Source organism: Phalacrocorax carbo, chromosome 28, assembly GCF_963921805.1.
Source record: "Phalacrocorax carbo chromosome 28, bPhaCar2.1, whole genome shotgun sequence".
NCBI classification, from domain to species: domain Eukaryota; kingdom Metazoa; phylum Chordata; class Aves; order Suliformes; family Phalacrocoracidae; genus Phalacrocorax; species Phalacrocorax carbo.
In genome coordinates, this window is record NC_087540.1 from 80978 (window position 1) to 105094 (window position 24117).

At 57.0% G+C, this 24117-nt stretch overlaps 2 protein-coding genes across 3 annotated transcripts in view; one reads left to right on the forward strand and one right to left on the reverse strand.

Moving 5' to 3' along the window:
- The window catches only part of LOC135317963 (voltage-dependent L-type calcium channel subunit alpha-1S-like), a 52453-nt gene extending 44955 nt beyond the window's left edge, over window positions 1–7498 (reverse strand). Inside the window, 15 exon segments of the mRNA XM_064474701.1 lie at window positions 641–787; window positions 1038–1090; window positions 1938–2045; window positions 2309–2396; window positions 2828–2934; window positions 3555–3582; window positions 3584–3612; window positions 4358–4487; window positions 4761–4893; window positions 5131–5193; window positions 5963–6066; window positions 6192–6306; window positions 6797–6865; window positions 6868–6918; window positions 7465–7498. Of these exon segments, the coding sequence (XP_064330771.1) occupies window positions 641–787; window positions 1038–1090; window positions 1938–2045; window positions 2309–2396; window positions 2828–2934; window positions 3555–3582; window positions 3584–3612; window positions 4358–4487; window positions 4761–4893; window positions 5131–5193; window positions 5963–6066; window positions 6192–6306; window positions 6797–6865; window positions 6868–6918; window positions 7465–7498 (1259 nt within the window).
- A 1197-nt stretch (window positions 7499–8695) lies between these two features.
- Window positions 8696–19451, forward strand: LOC135318019 (SUN domain-containing protein 5-like). Of its 2 annotated transcripts, XM_064474824.1 has the most exons (12): window positions 8696–9101; window positions 10846–10952; window positions 11199–11283; window positions 12032–12099; window positions 12683–12744; window positions 12911–12951; window positions 13208–13301; window positions 13888–13972; window positions 14545–14657; window positions 15251–15418; window positions 15779–15868; window positions 16531–19451. In XM_064474824.1, exons 4-12 carry the CDS (start codon window positions 12039–12041, stop codon window positions 16660–16662), a joined length of 846 nt encoding a protein of 281 aa, XP_064330894.1. In that variant the 5' UTR covers window positions 8696–9101; window positions 10846–10952; window positions 11199–11283; window positions 12032–12038; the 3' UTR covers window positions 16663–19451. The 2 variants fall into 2 exon arrangements, with proteins under 2 accessions (XP_064330894.1, XP_064330893.1); XM_064474823.1 differs by lacking the exons at window positions 8696–9101; window positions 10846–10952; window positions 11199–11283 and having other exon boundaries at window positions 12091–12233.
- The last annotated feature ends 4666 nt before the right edge of the window (window positions 19452–24117 follow it).

The following is a 24117-nucleotide window of genomic DNA, read 5'->3' on the forward strand; positions in this document are numbered from 1 at the left end:
TCTGTGGGCTCCTGCCCCACGCGCCACAGGGCTGTGCGGGTGGCCAGCTCTGAGCTCACAGTGGCGGCTCTGACGTCACACTGGGGCTCCCCAGGGCTGAGCCGGGAGGGGCAGAGCGGCTGCTGCCGTCCCAGGCGCTGGGAGCCCGTGCCTGCGGGCGCGCTGAACCCTGCCACGCTCCCGTGCCAGGCGGCTGCCTGGCCTGGCCTGCCGGGCAGGGTTCCATCTCTCCTGGGCACCCCCGGGAAACCAGGAAGGGTGCTGGAAAGGGGGCTTTGCTCTTGCCCCACGAGACAGCCGCTTCCAGCAGCGGTTCTCCTCTCGGAACCCTTTTGTGGGCCAAGAAGAAAAAGGGCCAGTAGACCAGAATGTGCTGTCAGGCGCCCAGCGGTACATCTGGTTAACAAGGGCTGTTTGTTTCCTTGCCCCTGCTGGTTCTGCCTGGGACATCCCAAATCCAACAAAAGTGGGACAAGGCTGCTGATGACCTTGTCAGCTCCACAGCCACTGCCAGGATGTCTAGCCCTGCTCCTCAGCCATGGGCAGCTCTTCCGTCTTTACCATGGTAAAGGCCTGTGGCAGTGACCTGCTCCCAGCACTGACCAGTCCCTCAGCAGGCCCCGTGCTCCACCAGACTCACTCTGGCCAGCCCTCGAAGGTGGAGACAGTGAAAAGCGACATCATGGCTGAGAAGACGCTGTCGAAGTGGAAGTTGCTGTGCAACCAGACACGCTTCTCTAGCTCAATCCGTGTGGGGTCCCCGTCCACGTAGTTGACGAAATAACCCCTGCGGCAGAAGGGTTGCAGCGGTCACCAGGCAGGGCCACTGTCAGCCCACCCGCTGCAGCACTGGCCCAGGGCTCCTTGGTCCCTGGGAGTGGGAGATTGCCCTGTGCTTGTTTCTGATTTGGTGAGGGAGAACAGCATGAGGCCTCAGCTCCACTTTTTGGATGCAGCATCCCCATGCAGGAACACAAATGGCCCCCTCCCATCCCTGGCCCCTGCTCTGCTGGGGCTGAGCTGCAGACAGCTCTTACCTGCACTCCTTCTCCGTCACCTTGGATGGATCTGTGCATCTATAGAACTTGCCCTGCATTTTCCAGAGATCAGAAGAGGCTACGATTTTGCTGTGACTTGAGAAGCCCTGGGGAGTTCTGACTTTTTCACAGCCCACAGTCAGTCCCTACGCTGCCTCTGTGCTAACTCTGGCCCCTGCCTCTCACCACCGCTGGCTTCCCTGCTTTGCATGCCAATGCAACCCAGTTCACAGGGTGTTGCAGGAGCCATGGCAGACCTTGGGGTCAATCCCAGGCTGAGACAAGTAAATGTTGCCTAGTGTTGGGAACAAATCTTCCAGAGCCCTGAGCTGAGACCTACCTAGTTCATCCTATCTGGGAGCCAACTATTTGGAAAATAGGGAAGAAAGCGGTAACCCTAGAATTAACTAAAAATTAAGGTATGCTGACAAGTCTGCTCAGCCTGCAGGGTGTCCTGAAAGCTCTCCCCATGCCAGCCGGGAATTTAAGCTCAATTATTAGAACAAAGCTGAGCTCAGCCAGAGCCAGCTCTGCCTTGGAACAGCCAAGGCCCCGAGAGCAAGAGCGGTGCTGTGAAAAAAGGAAACAGTTTGCATCCAAAGCGCAGGGGAAGTCAGAAGCACTTGCTGCCTTCAAAAGGGGAAACTGAGGCACTAAGTGGGCTGAGGCAGCCAGACCCCTTACATGTGCTGTCTGGACCTGACAGTATCCTGGGTGTTTCCGGCCCTCCTCCCACTGCAGGGTCTTCTGCCAGGAGGTCTAGTGCAGGCAGGTCTTCTTGCGGAGCACAGATAGTACAGCCTGTGCTGACCTCAACACTGGGAGACACCATCCCCAAGGGCTATGTCTAGGATACACCTGAGCAGAACATCTCTCCTGCCCTCCTTAGACACGTCTCACCTTGAAGAGCTGGACCCCGATGCAGGCAAACATGAACTGCAGCAACGTTGTGATGACCACAACGTTACCGATAGTCTTGATGGCCACGAACACGCACTGGACCACGTGCTGCAGGGGTCGATGATAGTGCACACATGAGCATGCCTGCTGCAAGCCCCTGCTGCGTGTCCCACACCCTATCACCGCACAGATGGGCCCCAGGAAGAGCGGAAGCCTGCTGCGAGCAGTGGGATGGGGCGGACCCCTTCCACGGATGGGGAGTGGGAACTGGTTTCCTGGCACCGCAAACCCCACAGGGCATGATTCATGCCACATAACCTCTCATGAGGACTCCCACGGACCAAGCACCCCAGCCTCAGGCTCCCTCTTACCTTCAGCCCCTTTGCCCTGTTAATGGCTCGCAGAGGCCTCAGTACCCTCAGCACCCGGAGAATCTTCACCACTGAGATGGCACTGGACCTGAGGAGGAAGGCAGAGCTGCGATGGGGCGATCCCCCTGCCCAGGCCAGCCTGGCACAGCCCCACCAAGCAGCCATGGAGGCCAGGCTGGGACCGGGGGTGAGGCGCAAGGGATGGCCGAGACACGCATAAATCACTAAGCCACCACCCCACATAAGGCCAAGAGACACAGGCAGCTGGAGAAAGCAGCTCCAAGTTGAATTCCTACCCAGATCTTCCCTTTTGACACTCAAGAAGTTTGCCTCCCTGCCTCCCAGTTGTCTGTGCCCTGTCCCCCTAAGCATGACTTCATGGACACTAACACATGGGCTAATGTCCAGCCCGTGGGCTGGCTGCTCCTTCTCTATCCAGCACAGAGAGCTGCAGCACCCCATCTGCCCTGCCAGGCTAAACAGACCAGTGCCCACCCTGCGAAGTGTGGAGGTGCTTACTCGATTCCCATGGAGATGAGGGAGACAGCGACCACCAGTAAATCAAGGATATTGAAAGAGTTCCTGCAGAAGGAGCCTTTGTGCAGGAAAGCACCATAGGCTGTCATCTGGGGAGCAGAAGGAGTTAGGAGAGAGGCCAGGCAGGGCTTTGGGGACATGGTCCCTCCACAGCCCTGGGGCAGACAAGGCATGAGGGGCTTCTCACAGCTCCATGGCCTGAGCACCCTATCCTGCTCAGGCCTCTGCCTCTGCGGCCAGGCAGGAAGCTGAATCCTCTATACCGTACTGGCTGGAGACAAAACACTTCCCAGTCATTCAGAGTCATTCATAAAGAGGAGAAGAGTAAAGAGCCTTGGAGTGGGAGCAACATGCAGCAGCTGCTTGAATTACTGTTTTACTCCACAGACTTCCATTGCTTCCTCTTTCTCAAAGTTTTTGTTAAGGGCATGTCAGAACTGAAATGCTGGTGCCATGGCCCATCTGTCCCTGTGCCACAGCACAGCTGACTTGGCTGCCTGACCTCACTGGAGGGGACACGTGGCCGCTGGGGCAGGTGATGCACCACCTAGACTGCATGAACTCTGGGGACACGAGGATCAGCCAGCACGTTCGCCTCACTGGGACCTCAAGCTTGTGCTGAAAGAGCATGAATGCCCATGGCCAGACCAGTCTATACCCATGTGCTGGGTCACGCACACAGCCAGGACCACGGGGCAGAGGGACTCACCTTCAAGATTATTTCAACTGTGAAGACAGGTGAAACCAATGTCAAAGTATCCAAGAATCTGGGGACAGAAGCACCAGAGCCAGATGAGATTTGGGTGACATGAAATGCTCCAGTGTGTTCAAACAACCTGGCACTGTGGTTTTGCCCCCCACTCTGTGGACTGGGGAGCCCATCTAGCTCAACAGAGCCTGCAAACCCAGTGCCAAGAAGAATCCTGAACTTTCCTCAGCTTTGCTGATTCTCCCCAGTGCCTGACCCAGCCTGCAGCCTGGGACCACGCTCTCCGTTTCCAAGTGAGCGAGGTTTGACCTGATTCACTCGAAAGCATCTGATGCCCCAAGAACACTGAGTGCCCTGGGAAGACCCCCCAGTCCCTGCCAGACACTGCACGGGTGCAGAACCATTTGTGCCTTGTGTGGCTAGACCTGTGGCTCCCACTGCTCCATGCCAGCAGCATTTCAGGGTGCTGCACACACCAGCGGTCCAGACTGGAGTCTCACAGGACATCGCTATCCCCAGTAAGCCTTGAACCAAGGTAATCTCGCACTCCCTGTCAGGTGGATCTCTTCACCCAGAAGTAAACTGAGACATGGAGGAGTAAAAACTTGTCCCAGCTGTGCCCTGAACGGACAACAGAACCAGGCTCTCCTCCCAGAGTGTATTGCCCTTGCAGAGACAGGCATGAAATCACAGCTACCTGCCTAGGCAAGACATCTGGCAAGCGGATCTCTGCCTACCTGGGAGCTGGGTGTCTCCATGAGGTCTCCCCCACCCATCCCAACCCTTCACAGCTACTTGGTCACCTGGTTGCGGAAGGACTCGGCCCGGATGGGATCCTCAGCTGCCAGCGAGATGCTGCTGAGCAGAATGAAGAGCAGAATGAAGTTGGTGAACCAGGTGGCATTGACAATTCTGTGGCACAGCATCCGAAACCTGCCAGGGACAGAAATGGCATGAGAGGCTGTGAGGGGCCAGAGGGCCATGGTAGCCTGCAAGAGGGTTATGGCTAAACCTTGAGGACAGGAAGGCCCAAGGCATGAAGGGATGTCTGTGCCAGCCCTTCCACAGAGAAGACCTTTCCCAGTGAGCTGGCTCCCTTCAGAGCCAGCTGTTACACACCAGCAGGACCCCACTGGGAAGGGTCAGTGCCAGAAGTACCTGGGCCAGGCCTGGCTCCACAAGGCAGGGAGAAGGGTCAGTGCCTACTTATTGGTTGGGCTGAAGATGAAGAAGGAGCTGGCTTCAGGCATGGGCACGGCCTTCTCTTTCAGCTGTAGTTCTGCGAGTGGATGTGGCCGAGGACTCAGGGGGATTTCAGGCTCATCTTCCTCATCATCACCTGCAGGGTGGCCACGAGGAGGGAAAAGGAAAGAATCCCCCAGAGACAGAGAGGGAATGTGACCTTATGGACAATCCTCTGATCCTGTGATCCTTATTTGGCATCTGTGCCAGAAGGACCTCAGTACTCCAAGGCAGGCAGAGGGTCACCACATCCTTTGCTCCTCACACAGCCAGGGTGCTGGAACCGTCCCTCCCTAGTGCCTCCCCAGCTTTCCCTGACAGGGACATGTCTTACCTGGGAAGTCTGCAGAAGGGTAGGGGTCTTTGATCTCATTGACATGGGATTCAAATTCGTCCACTTTCAAATGAAACAAGGGAGAGACGGAGAGGAGGACATGCAACCGCCTGTGCCAGTATTGCTGCCAAATGTTGCATGTTGGCCAGACCCTGTCATCTTGGAATTCCGTCATGTGGGCAAGCAGCGTCTCTGCATTTGCCCTGTACAGCACCCAGCACATGGAGTCCTGGCAGGGTGAGGGGAAACACCTCAGGGATGCTGCAGTCTGAGCAAAGAGCAATACCGAGAGGATGGGACAGGGGAACGTGTGCTGGCCAAGAACCTGGGGCCAGGCACCTATACCATGGGTGGAATAAGACATGGGGTGACTCCTGGGTGAGTTCCCATGGGCATCTCTGGAAAATGAACAGGGAAGTAGCTGCTGGCCAGATGCTTATAAGAGGCAGCTCGGCACACAGTCAGCACAGCTGTATAGAGGGTTTTGCATTCAGGGGCTGCTGGTGTGGACGTAACGGAGGTATGGAGTGCTGCTGACCTGCTCTGCTCCCCTCCACACTGGTGTGCACCAGTGCCCATCTCAACCACTGACAACTGGCTGTGGCAAAGGAAATGAATCAGAGGAAGAGAATCCCCAGCAATGGACCTTTTTCACCAGGCAACATGTCCTGCCTGGGCCCAGAGAACCCCCATCACCAGAGGATGCTACAGTGAGGAGCGATTCTGGCCCAGAAGAGTCCAGATGCAGGCTGGCTCCAGGACTTTGTCAGTTCTGGATAGTGGGAGGAGAAGCCTGGTCCCCCACCAGGAGCTCCCCAAGGCTCAGCCCCACCAGCACTGACCTTGGCTGTTGTGGGAATCCCTTCTCCCTTCATTTTCTGCTCAAGCTTCTTTGCCAGCATCTGCTTGCCATCTTCAGATTTCTCTGGGTAACCTCTGAATGGAGAAGAGGGGAGAGCAGGAACTGAACTCTGGGCAGGGTCACGGGTAATGCTGTTCTGTGCCCTTGCACCAAAGCACCTGATCTGGGAGCTCCTGCTGCCAGGGATGGCAGCACTCACCTGGACATCTTCCGCCGCTTGCGTTCCTCTGCTTTGGCCTTCTGGGCTAAGGTCAGGCTCTCGGCCTCAGCCAGGTTATCAACTGCAATGGCCAGGAAGACATTGAGGAGGATATCTGGAGGGACAGCGCTAAGGGCATTAACTCGGTTCATGTTTGGAGGATGTGGCCAGAGCTGCCCATGGTCTCCAGGGTGCCCTGAGAAACCTTCCTGGAGTTGAGCCCTTGAGACAACCCTGGCTGGTGATCCCTAACCCTGCACCCATCCTTGCGAGTACTGAGCTCTGGGCTGGCCGCCCTCTCTCTGCCTTAGCTCAGTCCATCCAGCTCAGTCCCGTTACTGCATCGACCGATGGCTGAATCTATGCCTGCCGGTCATCCAGACCTGCCCCGTGGGGTGCTTTCCTCCAGACCCCGGACCTCAGCCACTACCAGTGCCAGCCCTGAAGCCTGTGGTATGTTCCCCTGCTGTTCAGGACTGAAAAGCTTAAGGCAAGCACTGAAAAGCTTAAGGAGGCTCCCCTTCCCCCCCTGCATAGCCCCGTTTAGCTGATGCTATGGGGCTGGGTACAGGGAGCCTGGGCCTGGCTTCGCAGGCAGAGGATACAGTTCCCACAAACAAAGAGGATGATAAAGTAGATGCAGACCAGCATGCCAGGAAAGGATGGGCCCCACAGCCCATGGTCCCATCGTACATGATTGAATTCCAGTCCTCTCCAGACAGGATCTCTGAGCAGAGCACAAACAGGACTCCAGACCCAGAGCGGGTACTGTGACTGCATGTATAAATACGTGTGGCTGTACTGCGTGAGTGCAGGCAATGTGCGTTTGTGTGTACTATGCACGTACAGGTGTAAATGTACACGCTTGTGCTGGTTCTGGCTGAGAAGGGGTTAATTCTCCTCACCGGGGGGGGCGGCTGCCTTTCCGGCTTCCCGCGCTCTGCCGCGTAGGGGGGGGCTGGGAGGGGCGGGGCCGTGGTGGGGGCGGCTGACCCCGACTGGCCAATGGCAGGTTCATTCCATACCATGTGACACCATGACCAATATATTGAGGTGGGGGCAGTTGCAGCGCCAGCGCGGAGGCGGCGCGGCGTCGGGTCGGCGGGCGGCGCGCGGCTGCGGCGCGGGCAGTTTGTTCTGGCGGTTCGTTCCCCCTCTCCCCTCCCTTTCCCCCCCCTCCCCCGGGGCTTTGTGCCTCTCGTTGTTCTCCTTTACATTGCATTTCTGTTGTTGTTTCTTTTAATTTTAATTGTTAAACTGTTCTTATCCCAACCCTCGAGCGTTACCCTTGTGATTCTCTGCCCCATCTACCGGTGGGGGAGTGAGCGAGCGACTGTGTGGGGCTGAGCTGCCGCTAAACCACGACAGACTTGAATTTTAGCTGGCGACTGTAAGATTCCAGCTGACTGTAGGGACGGAAAGTTAAAGTTGTTAGCGTTTTTCAGGGTTGGCCCGAGAATATTCCTTCATTTCAGCTGTTTCTTCTATTATGCTCTTTATAATAAATTCTCAGCTCCTGTTTTTACAGGTGACATGAGCTAGGAGTCAAAACATAAAGCCAGCTGGGGCCCAAGACCAGCACTGTTGTGTTCATATGACATTGTGTCCCAGGAGCGAACTGGCTCACGTCAGTGCTACCTCAGAAATCTTTGTATTCGCTACTCAGACCTCGGTTTTTCCTCACTGTGCAGTTTGCGTCTAATCGCAGAATGTCCTGAGCTGGAAGAGACCCACAAGGACCGTCAAGTCCAGCTCCCGTCCCGGCACAGGACAAGCCCAAATTCGCACCGTGCCTCTGAGGGCGTTGTCCAAGTGCTGCTTGAATATCGCCAGGCTTGGTGCCGTGACGGCCTCCCTGGGCAGCCTGTTCCAGGGCTCCACCACCCTCTGGGGGAAGAACCAGTTCTTCTCCTTACCTATACACTTTATTGCCCAGTTCTCAGCGGCTTCTGAGGTGGGATGTTTGCTTTGATCAGTCTCTCAGCTCTCCTCAAGGAAATAGTGGTAAAACAAGTGCTTCTCTATCTCTCAGTTCCCGACTCTGGCCATCAAATTCTGTTTTGCCAAGCTCACGTAGTTCGTTCTTGTGGCTCAGCGGAGAATTCCAAAAGGAGCATTTTCTTCAGGATATCACTGCATTGATGTTAAGGAGTTTTGTTCCTGATTTCGGTGACACTGCGGCAGCCGGGCAGATGGCAGGCCCGGGTTGCGGGTCGAGCAACAAGCCTTGGGCCAGCTCTTCGGGGCTCCCAGGCTTCGGAGCTCCTCCCTTACTGTCCCGGTAGTGGGGCCGCAGGGGCGGAGGGAACAATTTGGCCTAGCACCTTCCCGGCACCCAGGCTGTTGCCAAGTTTCTGTCGAACGGGTGTCGAGAGCCTGTCGGAAACCCCGTTCCTCCGCCCGTGCGCGTCCCCGTTCTAGATCTCGCTGCTCTCTGTTGGGGGTCCTTCTGTGTCACATCGGTTACTGTCGGCGGGGAATTTTTGAGCGTTTCGCCCCTGGTTGTTCTGTTCTGCCCTTGCCAATTTGAGCTCCCTGACCCGTGTTCCCTTCTGACGGACCACCGCCTCTGGGCTTCCCAGAAAGGCTGTCTGGTTCCACAGCCCTTGGGGTGCTGCCGTCATGGGCTCCACCATCTAACGCTAAGGCCAGGCTCTTCGCTCCCACAGGCGCTGCATTTTGCAAGCCTTTGTTTCTCCGTCCTGCAGTTGCTGTCATGGACATGGCGTCCTGGGGTATAGCGCCTTCTCCATCAAGGACGTCCCAGGCAGCCACGTTCTCTGTTGACTCGGAAAGCCCGTCTGGAGCATTCCAGGGACAGGAACCGCTCCCACAGGAACCCCCTTCCAGAGCTGGATGAGGGAAGCCCGTCCCTACCCAGAGGATCACGCCCAAATGCCGCCCTGACCCGTGAGTGCGAGAGCTGCCCAGCCTGCCGCAAGCCCCTCAGGCACCCTTTGCTGCCAGGGCCCTCCTGCCATCAACGGCACTGGCAGCTCTGCTGCCTGGACGGCCCGCTGCGCTGGCGGGTCCATGGGCCCAGGCAAGCCTGGGGCTGCCCAGGGGGAAGCGGGCGCCTTGTGCTCCCCTGCTAAAGCGGCTGGCATGGCTGTGTAGCTGGAGCCCCGCACTGCCCCAGCACGGCTTGGCCCTGCACCGGCGTGGGGCTCCCAGCGGGCAGTGAGGAGGGACTTGGCGGGGCCGTGCTCCGTACAGCCTGTGACCCCGTGCTGCCAGGCTGGGAGCCTGGTAGGGGCCGTGCTGCCCAGAGCCCTGAGCGCAGCCTGTGCCCCCCTGCTCCTGCGCCCTCCAGGCCACTGCAAGACAAGGAAGGAGCACGCTCACGCTGCCATTTCAAATGAGGGATGTCCCAGGCAGAACCAGCAGGGGCAAGGAAACAAACAGTCCTTGTTAACCAGATGTACCGCTGGGCGCCTGACAGCACATTCTGGTCTACTGGCCCTTTTTCTTCTTGGCCCACAAAAGGGTTCCAAGAGGAGAACCGCTGCTGGAAGCGGCTGTCTCGTGGGGCAAGAGCAAAGCCCCCTTTCCAGCACCCTTCCTGGTTTCCCGGGGGTGCCCAGGAGAGATGGAACCCTGCCCGGCAGGCCAGGCCAGGCCAGGCAGCCGCCTGGCACGGGAGCGTGGCAGGGTTCAGCGCGCCCGCAGGCACGGGCTCCCAGCGCCTGGGACGGCAGCAGCCGCTCTGCCCCTCCCGGCTCAGCCCTGGGGAGCCCCAGTGTGACGTCAGAGCCACCACTGTGAGCTCAGAGCTGGCCACCCGCACAGCCCTGTGGCGCGTGGGGCAGGAGCCCACAGATGCGTGTGGCTGTTGCCCGGGCAGGTGCGCTCCTGCTGAGAGGCGGCGCGTGGCTGCTGCTGGAGCTGGTTTTGCCTGGGCAGGCCACGCTTGCTGGGGCTGAGGGGGAAGAGCTGAGCGGGGAGCCTGCCTTGGCCCAGAGATGGCGAGGAGAAAGGCCCCCCAGGGAAGACACCAAGGGGCCTCCAAAGGCTCCGTTGGGATTAATGCCAGACAAGAGCGGGCAGGGGAGGCAGCGGGGCCGAGCTGCTGCCAGGCCAGCGGGTACGAAGTGGGCTGCTCCTGCCTGGGGCGTCAGGTTGTGGGGGGTAGCAGGGCAGTGGCCCAATATAGTCAGTGGCGTCAGAAGCCAGTGTGCAGCAGGGGCCTTTGGGGAGGGGGTAGCCTTGTGCTGCAGGGGTCAGAGCCCACCCTGATGCGCAGGGAGATTTTGCTGCACAGGGAGACCATCCCCTGGGACCTGACACTGCCCCCTCTGGGGATGCTGAGGCGGGGTCCTGCCTAGCTGTGGTGGGGCAGCTGTGCGGGGAGGAGAGGGGTCGGGAGAACACCAGTGACCAGGGAGGAGGGGGGTGGCCCACGATGGGGGACAGCAGCCTGTGCCCCCATTGGCACAGGCTCTAGGTGGCCCAGACAGCCACCGAGAGGTGTCTGCGAAGGGGCAGTTGGTGGCAGGGAGCAGGGAGTGACGGGCTCAGAATAGGGCTGTGCTGCCGGGTGGGCTGGGACAGCCTGTCCTCTGTCAAGGGCCTCTGCTCAGGCTGCTCCTGCCCGCCTCGGCTCCCGTGGCGTGGGGATGGTGGGCAACCGGCATTTGTCTTTTTCTTCCCACAGGAACCTATGCGTGGAGGTGGAGCTGGTGACGGTCCCTTCCACCTCGGCTCCCTGCTCTGCCACGCAAGGGCCTGCCAAGTGGCGCAGCAAGGCCACAGGAATTGCAAGTAAGCTCAGCACTGCTGCTTGCTGTGACGTCCCCTGGGGTGAACTTGGAGAGCTGCGCTGTGCCAGAGCTCTGGCCAAATGTCACGAGGGGCAGGACAAGTGCAGGCTGCCCCAGGGAGGGAGGGAGGGAGTGCGTAGGACTGGGTGCCCGCCTTCCCGCAGGGAGCTCAAACACGTGTGGCTGGGCATCCTAGAGAAGAGACCTCAAGAGACAGACCTAACTTTTCTCTGGCTTTTTTGCCCAGGGGCGGTCCTCAGCCTGGCTTGGCATCTGGCAGGTGCCCTTGTCTCCCTGTGGAGACATCTGCTGAGCACACGCGTCTTTGCCAGGTACGTACTACCTGTTTCTGCCGTGGTGGGGGGCGGGGGGAGAAGGGGGATGTCCCTTCCCCCAAGCAAGGGGGAGAGCAGAGGGTGTTCCCCAGCCAGCAGCCCGGGGCTCCCGCTCGTGCGCCAAAGCTTGTGCGGTGCCCGTTCTCGGGGAGAGCCAAGAGCAAAGCCCCTTGGCAGCCCCACTCCCACACATTTGGCGGCGCCCCAAAACCCTCCCGGAGATGTAGTAGGACAAACGGCCGTGTAGCCAGAAGCTCGGGAGCAGAGCCGAGCCTCCGCAGGGCAAGGGTCTTCCCCAGCTCTGGCAAGAGACCACACAGGTCTGGAAGGAAAGCCAGACAAGGCCCCTGCGCTTCCCAGCTGCGCGGAGAAACACCCCTAAGAGCAATCTGTGTGACTGCAAGTGAGAACCGGCCTGCTCTCTCAGCCAAAGAGAGGGAGCAAGGTCCACCCCAGAAGGACTACTGAAAAGCAGTCTTCATTTGCTCAACCTCTCTACTTCCCTGCATGATTTTCATTCCCTTTTGGAAGGTGCTCCTGGAGCCCTTCGTTTGGGGAAGATCTGCCGGCAGCGTTGAACGGCGTGGACAGAAATCGTGGTCGTGCTGGGCGCCAATCTGTCAGCTCTCTGTCAGCAGCAGGCTTGCGAAGCAATGGCTTTAGGGCCTGAAGAGGGAAATCCACGGGTGAGGGGGTTTGCCCAAGACTTGCAGCACTGACAGCCACAGGACTCCCTCTTTTCCAGGCAAAAGATGGCCCCGCGGAGCAAGAGGTTGCTGAAAGTCTTCTTCCTGTGCCTCCCAGTGGCTCTGGGTGAGTTTTCATGAGCAAACACAGCCTGGCTGTGCTGGATGCCAGCTTTCCTTTTGGGCCAGTATGTGTGAAACGCCCGTGGTGCGGGTGCGTCCTGAGGAGGTCCTTGACTGGCACTGGCGTTTGGACTACCGGTAAGACTGGTAGCCTCCCAGCCGTGCTGCTGCTCTGGCCACTGGGCCAAATGGCTTGCTTAGTCTGCAAGTCTGCGAGAGAAGGGCGTAGCTCTTTGCAAGCCTGAGCTGGGGATTCCCAGACGGGAGGGGCCGTGCAGGGGGACCCATGGAGAGGTACCTCTCCTAGCCCATGCAGCCCAGCCTCGGTGCTCACCGAAGCAGTGAGGGGAAATGGGGAGTAGCTCTGGGGCACCGAGCACACCTGAAGGCCACGGCTACGCAGTCCCCTCCAGCCTGGGCTGATGGCTCCCGGTCAGAGGCGCGTCCTCTCTCTGCACCCCACGTTCCCCACCTCCTCGGCTCACCTGCTGCCCAGCCCCAGGGCACCAGGCAGGCGACAACGCAGCTGCAGGGGGATGGCTAGCAACTCCGCTAAAATAGCCATCTCTCGGTGATGTGAATTGCAGCTGGTGCTTACTGCGCGACCTCGCTGCCGGTGTGGACAACGCAGGCAAAGGGACTGATAGAGGTCAGTGACGCGTTGCTGGCAGTGGCTGGAGGAATCACAGGCTGTGCTGCTGCCACGCAGGCTGACCCAAAGAAGCGGCAGCTTGTGCCTTCCTGGGGAAGCCTCTCCTGGGAAGCCCCGGCAACTCTGGTAGCGAATGCCGTAATGGAGCATTTTTCCCTCCCAGGAGCTGACACGCGTGTCGTCGGCAAACCTGAAGATGCTTTGGTAAGAGAGGTTTCCTGAGCTGGAACTGGTTCTGTGCAGAAGCGTCAGCCGACCTCGTGCTACCTGCGCTCGCTTTCCTAACAGCCAGGGCTCCCGTACTTCCCTCCTGCCTTTGCCTTTTGCTCAGCCTGGTGCGGAAGGGAAGCACTGGCAAAGCAGGGGAAGCACACGTGTCTCTCTCTCCTCTTGCTGAGCTCAGACGCTCCCCAGAGGCGATGGGCCGCTCTCTGACTGGATCGGCTTTCCTGTCGTGCAGGAACTTGCCCGTTTTGGTGGTGGAGGAGACCCAAAAGACACGCTTTCTGCTGGAGGAGGTGGCTCAGCTGAGGGCACAGATCCGCAGTTTGAAGGTGATCCTGCATTTTGGGGAGGGAGGCTTGGCTGGGCAGAACCCCTGAGAACATTTTCTTCAGGATTCTGGGTGGGGTCAGACTGCTGACTGCAGCAACCCAGCCTTTGCCCCAGGGGCTTGCTGGGTGAGCTTCTGCACTGCACAGGCCCCTCTCCAGCCCCAGTGTAACAAGGCCGCTTCAGGCAGCAGAGGACTCCTGAGAGCCTTTCCTAGGCGCGCCGGTGCCTCTGGCTCCTCTGAGCAGGCTCCTGAGGCAGTGGTGGGACCCAGGCACACATACAGCGCCAGCCATGGCTTACAGGGCCTGAGCCTCTCTCCCAGCTGACATGGAGAGCACAGCGGGTGTGGACGGTGGTGTGGGGACCCACATCAACACGCCTTGGGGTCATGGCCATGGCCGTGGCCACAGATAAACTTCCTAGTCCTCACGGCTCATGCCGGCAGGAGAATCTTGCAGCTCTGTGGACAAGGCTTGCCTTGCCTTGCCTTCCTGACACTGACCCTTTGCCTCTGCGGGCGCTAGGAGCCACGCTGCACTGCCTGCTGACGTGGTCCTTTTCTGTGTTGATTTCTGGCGTTCCCAGGAAGCTCAGGAAGTGAACCAGGCAGCGTCCAAGAAGGCTTTGGGTGCCTACGTCGAGATGTCTGACTGGGCCCTGGAAAGCTCTGGTATGGACACAAGCCGCCCAGTCCTTGCCCTGCGCTTGCCCCTAGCACTCCCCAAAGGAGCCCGTGCTCCAGGCGCTGCTCTCCAAAATGGGGCAGCTTAAATCCTTCACGGGGTCCAAGAGCAAGGCTGTGGCAGAGTGGGTCGCTCAGGCTCCCTCCCAGTCAAGCCCTCGGCCTCCACACAGGTGCCCCTGGCGCTGCCCCCGCACGTCTTCCTGTGCTGATGGAGGGGCTCTGCTCCTCTGCGCTGCATTTGCAAAGGGAATGGCCGGGCCGTCCTTTGCTGCTCGTGCTCCAAGCCCTCAGCTTTGGTCTGCTGTCGTGCTCGTGGGCGCCTGCAGGCTCCCAGAGCCCTCCCACCTTCTCCTCGTGGTGCTGTGGGAGAAGCACTCACCAGGGATGGGGCTGCCGTCATTGCTCTGTGCAGCCGGGCACCCCCCCGCCCCCAGCGTGGTGATGAGGACAGGACTGACAGACGTGGAGCTGGACGGCGGCGTCACAAATACTGCCTGAGCACCAGCTCCCTCCTAGTCTGCGGCCTCTAGCAGTCATCTGCTCTCCCTTCCTTACAGGTGCCACCATTGACACGCAGAGAACTTCCGAGACCTACGACTGCCAAGAGAATTGGAGCTGCTGGGCTTTACGGTTCTTCCGCGCTGCCAAGCCTCCTGAGACTATTTTGCAGGTATCGTAGCAGAAATCTTCAGGGAAGGTGTCCTTCCTTCCCGAGAAGTTGGGGACTGACCTCAGGGGCTCTCCCCTCAGGCCAGTGGTACTGGTCAAGCCCACCGTGCTGCTCAGGTTCTGGAAACCAAAGCTCTCACACAGGGCTGGGCTTGCTAGAGATCCGTGGGTGCCCTGGGGAGGTGAACAGAGGTGAACTGCTGCATCTTGCCCACAGTCCTCTGCCACAGCTGGGTGAAAGCCTTCCTCCCTGGCGACCCTGGTTCCACACTCACCCCTAACGGTGCCTTTTTGCGGGCGGGAGGCGGGAGGTGGCGGGTGCCCTGCAGAGCCGCTGGGCAGGGACGTGTTTCTGCGAGGGCCTGACTAGGATGCTTTCGTAACCGCTCTTCTCCTCTGCTCCCTAATACCGAGACCCCCTTTGTCAGGCAGGGCAGGGGGCCTCCTGCTTCTGTGCACTTCCTCACAGGCGCCTCATTTTCAAGCTGAAATAGGCCCCACAGACACGCCGGTGCCTGTGCTTCGAGCTACGCGGGCAGTGGTGTTGGCCCCAGTGCTCTCTCACACTTCATTGCTGTCGCGTTCTGGTTGCAGGCGGATGTTTCCCCAGGAAACTGCTGGCCTTTCCAAGGGCATCAGGGCCAGGTGGTCATCAGGTTGCCAGCACGAGTCCATCTGACTGCCGTCACTGTGCAGCACATCTCCAAAGACGTGTCTCCATCTGGGACCGTCCTCAGCGCCCCCAGAGACGTCGCTGTCTTTGTAAGTCTCTGCTGGGCGCTTCTGGCGGGCATCTGGCCCTGGGGCAAAGCCAGGACAGGGCCCTGCTTGCTTTTGTGCATCTTCTGGGGCTTGTGTCCTGATCTCTCGCGAGCACTGCAGTGCCCTCGCGGGACGCTTCAGGGGCTCGAGAGGTTTCATCCCTCTTAAGGTTTGTTCTGGCCAAGCACCTCTGGGTTCTTGACCAAATCTCAAAGCGGAGACTGAGCTCCGCCATAGCCGGTGCTAGGCTGCTGCTCGAGCCCCAGGAGAGGGTGGGTGGATAACAGGGCTGAGCCAGCGCGTACCTTGCCTCTCTGTCGGGATGACTCTGAGCGGCTCTCCTTGTGCTTTGCCCCTGAGGGAGTGGATGCGGACGGAGAAGAGGAAACTCTCCTTGGGACGTTCACGTACAACGTGGCGAAAGAGGCCATTCAGACCTTCCCTCTGAAGGTACGCTCCACGCACGGGGACGAGATGCCGGGGAGCACAGCAGGTTTGCCTGCAAGTCCATGGAGGAAGGGCACGCATGCTTTCTCCCTGGGCAGAGGGGCCCGGGCCACCGTCACGAGAGAGAGACCTGCGGGCTTGGGAGGGCTGAGTAGCACGCGGTGGTAGTAGCAAGAGGGTAGCAAGGGCAGGGTCAGGCCCGTAGGAGCACGAGTCCCGAGAGATCCCTGGCTGCGCCCGGTGCCTTCAGCAGAGGCAGCTGCACACGCGCCCACTCCACGCAAGCAGGGTCTTTGTGCCGTGGAGAAACAGGGCGGCCTGGTGGCGAGAGGCGTCGGGCAGCAGCGTCGCTCCATGCTGCGGCCTGCTGGCAGGCTGGACAGTGTCCTCTCCTCCCACCACAGCACGGCCCTTCTCCCGCGGCGCTCTCACGCCTGCCAGGGGGAGAGCAGGCACAGCAGGCAGCGGCAGCTCGGCGGGGTTGCACACCAGGTGCCCCACGCGCAGGGGCGCCTCCCCGGCCTCACTGTCAGCACAGAGCAAGGGGCAGCGGGAAGGGGCGGAGGGAAGGGAGACCGAGCCCCAGCCGGGCCGGCGTGCAAAGACGGGGTGATGGCACTGCCGCTCTTAACACCCCCGTTTCCTTTTCCCACTCTTCTTCACAGAACGCGCCGCTTCCCAGAGCCTTTCCGTCTGTCAAACTTCTTGTGGAGAGCAACTGGGGAAACCCAGCGTACACCTGCGTTTATCGAGTGCAGGTTCATGGGAAGATGGCGCAACCAGAGAGCCCCAGGTGAAACCAGAGAGGAAAATGTCAAACGTGAGAAAGAAGAAGAAGGGGAGGAAGAACAAATAAATCTAAAAGATGTGGCAATTGAGATGGCTGTAGAACTGTAGAAGATTTGTCTCCAAAGCGGGGTGCTCAAGACGTTCCACACTGCGGGAGGGGAATTCGGGAGCGTGTGGAAAATGTTAGAGCTTGTATGCAATTTTTTTCTTAAAAACGAGGAAGATGGGAAGCATTGCCAAGACTGAACCTAGAGAGGGGAGGCCCAGCCTGTCAGCGCTCCTCCCGCCGCCCCCGGAGGCTCCGCAAGCGGCCCCAGCCCAGGGCAGGCCGAAGGGCCCGGCTTCAGTTCACAAGAGGGAGGCTGGCCCCGCCCGCCGGCCCGCGCGGGCTCTGCAGGAGCTCCCCCAGGCGCCCGCCCACCCTCTTCCCGGCTTCTCAGCCAATGGCGCCCGCCAGGCGGGGACAGGCAGGGCCCCCCGCCAACCACCGCAGCGCCCCTTCTCTGGCCCCGCCCCGCTGCGGCCGCGTGCCAGCGGACGAGCACGTTGCTACGGGCGCGCCCGGAGCGCCAGCCAGGGCCGCGGGTTCGAGTCCCGCCGCTGGCTTCGAGGCCCGGCGAGGTCAAGGAATGAGGCGCTTGCTGGCGTGAATGCCTCACGTACCAGCCACAGGGCTGCCCGCGCAGGAGGGGAAAGGTGGTTTAATGGGAAATTGTAGTGATAATTGGGTTTGAAGTACGGGTGCTTGTCATAGCTCTTTTGGTCAGTTATTAAGAGAAAAAGAATTTTGCCAAGGATGTTTTCTTGTTGGGGGGGTCCGAGTCCCCTGCCCGGTTTGGAAAGGGCTTCGAGTCCCCGAAGTTGACCAAGCGGGTTAGAGTCCCACTGAATGGGGTTTGAGTCCCCACTTTGGCCACTTGTCTTGACTGGTCTCTGAATTTTGGCGTGGTTGTCAGAATATGGATTTATTTTTGCATGTTCGGATCAGATAGTTGTTTTGGAAGTCACATTTAATATGGGTGGGGAATCGTCTAAAGGCACCGTCTTAAAGAAGTCACCTCTAGGGCGTTGACTGAGGCATTGGAAGGGGGCTGGGGGTGGGTTCGATCCCCTCACAAGGAAGCAGTTAACTGAGCATTGTAATCATTGGTCGCCGATCTATACTTTGAAATATAATACTATAATACTACTATATTAAAATAATATGTATTATAATGCAATAATACCATAGTGCGGTTGATGATGTTTTGCAAAAGAGAAGGAAAATGGGATGAGATCCCATACGCGGGTTGGTTTTTCACGTTGCAGAGCAGCGGTTGGAAAAGGGGAAAAGATCACGGATCGATTAGTAAGGATGCAAATGTTTTGGCCTTAGAACAATGTTGGGACAAACCACCCACCCGCGTGATGTTGTTCTGCATGTAGTATTGGTAAAAGGAGGTGTAAAATACAAGGAGCTGGTGGAAGAGGAAGATGATGTAGGATGACTAGTGGCTCCGGCACAGGGAAGTCTACAGGGAGGTAACGATCAGTGTGGAAACAGGGAAGTTGGACAAGTGGATATGGGGGTGTAAATGGTGGTGCTGAATCACAGAATCACTAAGGTTGGAAAAGACCTCTAGGATCATCAAGTCCAAGCCCCGACCCAACACCACCATGTCTCCTAAACCATGCCCTGAAGGGCCACATCTGCACGTCTTTTAAATACCTCCAGGGATGGTGACTCCACCACCTCTCTGAGCAGCCTGTTCCAATGCCTGGCCGCTCTTGCAGTAAAGAAGCAGTTCCTAATCTCCGATCTAAACCTCCCCCGATGCAGCGTGAAGCCATCTCCCCTCGTTCTATCGCTAGCAATAGAAAGTGAAGGGGGGCCGGAACGTCAGTGCTGTAGCAGGAAGAACTAGGAGACGGGGGGCAGTGCTACAAGCACCCTTAAGGCAGGCCGTGGGTCCGCCAGGAGGGTGGGTGCGGGTTCAAGTACCCTTCTCAGTAGCAGGCTTATGGGCTTGGAAGGAGATGGCTCGAATGTATGGGGAAGACGCGGCAAAGGTGGCGAAGGTATTGGAAACTGTTGTGGAGAATCAGGACCCGGAGTGGAAGGAGGTACAGGTGGTCTTGAATATGTTGTTGAGAGATGAGGAGCAGAGGCTGTTGCGGTTGAGGCTGGGGAAGAAGCAGAGAGGGTTCACGCTCAGGATGCACAGGCAGGAAGGCTGGAGGGTCATTCTTGCCACCACCGATCTGAATCGGCACCTGATCAGTCAGGCACAAAGGTTATTGTGAACTGAATAGCAGAGGTTGATATTGTGAGGGGCCTCTAGGCAAGAATGCACTCAAGGACGTAATCTCTGCGAGCGTGACGGGGATGCAAACGACCTAGCAGCTGGCGCCAGTCGAAACCAAGGCAGAAGGAACTATGGACACCTCCATCTAGATAAGAGTCACAACACCCGGTGAAACCGACACACCTTGCCCCACGCTGTGACAAGATTACTTGATGGGCCACCTCATGACCATATGTGGAAGAAGGACTCAGAGTTCATGGAAAGGACAGAAAAAACACCCCTTCAGCAAAGCACTAGGGACCACCCGATACCTCTTGGGGGGCTTCTGAGGGGCTTAAAACGCACGGGTAATTAGGAAGCAAGTGTTAGAATTAGTTCCAGGAAAGCTAATGCATATGTATATAACCGAGCAAGCTAAGCTTTGTCTATCCCGCCTTGCGGTATGCACGCTAGGAGGAATTATCCCCTGTGCGTCTGGCACCGTAATAAAGAATGCCCGCTTCGTAATACTACACTGGTGTTACGGAGTTTTATTCCCGATTTCGGTCACAGCACGGCAGCCGGGCAGACTGCAGGGCGGGTTGTGGGGCGAGCAATAAGCCCTGGGCCAGCTCTTCGGGGCTCCCAGGGCCAGGCCTTGGGAGCCCTGCTTTCCTGGAAGTGGCTAAGGGGAAGTAGTGTATTAATTCCTTGTTTTGCTTTGCCTGTGAGCACAGCTTTGGCCTTACCTGTTATGCTGTCTTGATCTCAACGCACAAGTTTTCTCACTCTTACTCTTCCAAGCCTCTCCCCCATCCCTCCAGGGCAGAGAGGTCGAGCAACTTAGCAGCCTACTGGTGTTAAACCACAACATCCATACGAGGTAACTACAGCCTTTGATCCATGAAGTATCCCTAACCTCAAACACCGAGCTGGTGATCGGCTCAAGATTTGGTAACTATGGTATCCTAAAATCGATGCATGTGTAGCCAAAGCCTCATTTAGAGCAGCCTGGGGTGGCCTCATTTCTTGCGATTACCCAGAAATGGCCCCTATAGCAAACCTACCCTCAAATCAGAGGAAGATTCTGAACTGCATCAACAGAATCAGCCTAAGGCTGGTCCTAACCCATTGTGACGGATGTGCTCGACCCCTTGACCAGACTGGTGGTGTGTGGAATAATGGCTGGCGGTGACTTAGACACTGAGCTTATGTTTTTAGAGAAGGCACAGCGCTGAAGAAGCTTTCAGGGTGAAATGCAGCTGACGTGCGAGGAAGCCGTTCCGTGAAAGTTCCCTGGTAAGCTTAGATGTTCAGCAATGCCAGGAGAACTTGGCGTACTGACTCTGAGAGGAGTTGTCCGGAGGGCGGAGCGGTGTGGGGGCATCGCGGCCGGGCTCTGTGATAAACGGGAACTCCAGGTACCATGGAGCTGGTACGCCGCACATTTGCGACCCTGGGCCAACGGTCCATCACGCTTTTGACTAAATGCTGTCCTTTTGGTGAACTTTGCTCACTATAATATCATTCTAATACCAAAACACACCTCCATCCCAAAAGTTACCCGCCTCTCAGGTGCGGCCACCCCTCACTGGGCACGCGCTTTGAATTTTTCTAGCCTACATCTTTAAAAGCAAAGCGAGGAAATTTTACGCCAGCCATAATAAAGGGATGTATGACTAGAGTCACTCAAGCTCCACCTGAAAGATAAAGAATAGTATGAAATTTGTGAAGAGAAAGAGGGTGTCAGGGAAGATACCATCGCGTACCACTCTGACTTCTGGGACCAGTCGATGGGCTGAGCCTCTCTTAGCCCGCGGTGGGATGCCTTTGGGTAAGATTGGAAACCTCTGCAGAGTCACTTTAAATCTCTAACGTATTAGAGTTGCTTTGCTTCATAGTAGAGTTGCTTCATATTTGTTTAGCATACTTGTAGCCCAGCAGTGTACTCATATCCTCGGCATTTATGTGCGTCTTGTAACCAGCAATCTTATCACCGGTGACCCAAAGAACCTGTGTATCTGCCGCTTTAATAAATCGCACTATTCATTGATCTAGCCGTGATGGTTCTCACTGAACGTGAGCAGGCCGGGCATCTGCCAGATTAGTTACTGACAACAAATACTCTGATGAGTGGTTGCTTCTACAACCCTTAGAAAATAAACCGTCTGAGACTAAGACTGGACCTAGCCGCACCTAGACTCCTCTCGCAGGAGGAGTTTAGAACGCAAGGGGGTCCTGTCTGAACCCTGCCACTCCTCAGGCTCCTACTGTTAATGCAACAGTGGTGGTTTGGTGCAGGCTGCGGAGAAGGTAAAGGCCTGAGCCGTAGCCGGGCCCACCAACCCCTCTAGTTTCAATCTGTTCTCTAAAAACCCACGAAGCAGCAGACTGCCACCGTAGGGCATCAGTGCAAATGAGCTTGGAACAGCCATCACGTCATTGACACATCAAGAGCAGGTGCCTTGCCTAAGGATCATTTATCATTTATCAGGAAGAAAGCTGTGGGTACAAGGAGCCTCACGCATACCTTGTCCATCGCACGCGATTTGGCTACGAGCCAACCACTTTATCCCATGAATATGACAGCCTGAGTGAGCCGCCTTTGAGCTCTCCTGGTTAGGCAGCGTGGCTGTGTGGTGGTGATCTCCCCGTGAGCTGGGACACCTCTCAGGGTTGCCCCTCAAGGCAGAGAGACCTTTCACCAAGGGCAGAGATTTGGAAAGCAGCTGATATCGCACAAAACCTTGTAGTATGATGACTTTGATTTTGTCCTGGTAACTTTGATTGTGTGTTGAATTGATGCTAATGAAACGTTACGTAAACTTTGCATGTACAATCCCTTAGACATAAAACGTTGTCCAAGTCTGAGACTAAGATTGGACCTAGGCCACACCTAAGCTCCATCAGGAGTTTAGACAGCAAGGGGTTCTGCTCTGAACCTCGTGACTCAATGGGAGGGTCTTCCTTGCCCTTTTGCAGCCATGGTCTCTCTGTGAATCATTTTAACTCCAGCGTAACTCAGGTTTCCTTTATATGTTTCTTCCATGCAGTAATTAATAGAGTGAACTTGCCATCGAACTTTGAGACGTCGCACTTTTACAACATCTTCTTCAAACCAATTTTGCTAATACCTTTGACGGTGATTCTTTAAGCCATCTAAAAAACTCCATTCACAACGCCCATAGGTAACTCTCTTTTAATTATAAACTCAGTCTTTTATGTTACCGTAAATGTGGCTCTTGGGGTTTTTACAGCCTTTACTCATACGCAAATCCCAGCTCAAGTCCTATGGCCACCATAACCACAATCTCCATGCTATTGCTAAATTTCTGTCCTGCAGCAACTCTGTCCCTGACTTCTGACCTTTGGACTATTGAGCTGGGGTTTGCCGGATTGTCTGTGGCATGCACGTGCCCCAGCCTTGCAGGGCTGGTGAAATAGGTACTGGCATCCTCTAGGAACTCTCTTTGCCTTTTGGCCCACGTCCTTATTGACAGAGGTGGGGAACAATGGGTAAGGAACTGTATTTGGCAAAGTTTAGCACAGTCCTAGAGCTGAAAGGAGAACTGAGGAGTCCTGGCTCCCAGCACCTGCTCTAACTCCCTAAATTCCCCTCCCCTCCCATAGCTCTCCCTTTGTTTCCTTCCCCTTCCCACAGCTCCCTAGACCGAGCTCATCAGAATTGTCATTGATCCGTCTCTTTCGTGCCCAGCTTTCTTCACGCAGGGCTCTCAAAGACTAACCAAGTTTGGGTTTATAACCATTTCAATCATTCTCTAACTCCTGAAGTGACATCATGTATTGCCTTTCCAGGTATGGCTGGAGAGTCAATTGCAAGGGCAAAGACCCGAGTGCCGGTGTCAAGGGTTGCTAAATCACTCCAGAAGCAGCAGCTCTTTCCTCCGGATCACCAATGGTGAGGAGTGAGGGGGTGTGGAGTTGTCATGGTTTCAGCTGGGATAGAGTTAATTTTCTTCACTCTAGCTGGTGTAGTGCTGTGCTTTGAAATTAGCATGGAAAAAAACCTGTTGAGATAACACACAGATGTTTAGGCTGTTGCTGGGCAGCGCTGATACTAGTCAAGGACATGTCTAGCCTCCCATGCTCTGCTGGGTGCACAAGAAGCTGGGAGGGGAGGGGGCACAGCTAAGGGAGCGGATTCAAACTGACCAAAGGGATATTCCATCTCATGTAACGTCATGCCCAGTATGCTACCTGGGAGGGGCTGGCCGGGGGAGGGAGGGAGCAATCGCGGCTCGGGGACGGGCAGCGTCGGTCGGCGGGTGGTGAGCGGTTGTATCGGTCGTGTTTCTGCGTTTTTTCCCTGTTTTCCCTTTCCTTCCTTTTCCCTTTTATTATATTAACATTACTGTCATTATTATGTCATAACAGGGCTTCTTTTCTGTGGCTTAACCGTCTTAATCACCTGGGTCCAGCAGACAGAAGTTTTCATTCGGGGCGTTTATCTCTGCGCCTCAAAGAAACCTGTAGCACTGATGACGCAGATACTTGTCTTCTTGCACCTTAGGGAAGGCTATACGTTCATGTAATACCTATAAACTGATGCTGCCCGACTCTGAGCCGCTATTGCTGCCTCTCTCCCCCGGCCAGCTCCTCCCAGTTAACACTCTGGGCATGATGTTATGTGAAAAGGAATAGCCCTTTGGCCAGTTTGAATCTGCTCTCTTGGCTGTGCCCCCTCCCCTCCCGGCTTCCCGTGCACCCGGCAACAACTAAAGCATCAGTGTGTTATCAACGTTGTTTTCATACTGAGCCCAAAGCACAGCACTGTGCCAGCTGCAGTGAAGAAAATTACCCCAGATAAAACCATTACAGCGGAGCTGGCGAGGAGGCCCCGAGCGCAGCCCACGCCTCTCCCTGCTGCCCCTGGCAGCCCTGCGGCACCGAGCCGTTTCCCTTAAGCTGCCCCCCTGTCCCCTTCCACTCTCCTCCATTTGCAGGATGCTGGAGAGATCCCCCAGCCGCCCCAGGGTGGCCTGGGAGGAGGTGGGGGCTCCCCAGGAGAGCAACTTTTTCCATCCACCAATATCCCCAGGTCCTTCGTCTCAGGGCTTCTCTCCATCCGTTCATGTCTCAGTTTTTATTGATAGTGGCGATACTGGGGATTGCCCTGATCCAGGTGCAGGACCTTGCACTTGGCCTTGTTGAACTTTGTGAGGTTCACATGGGCCCCCT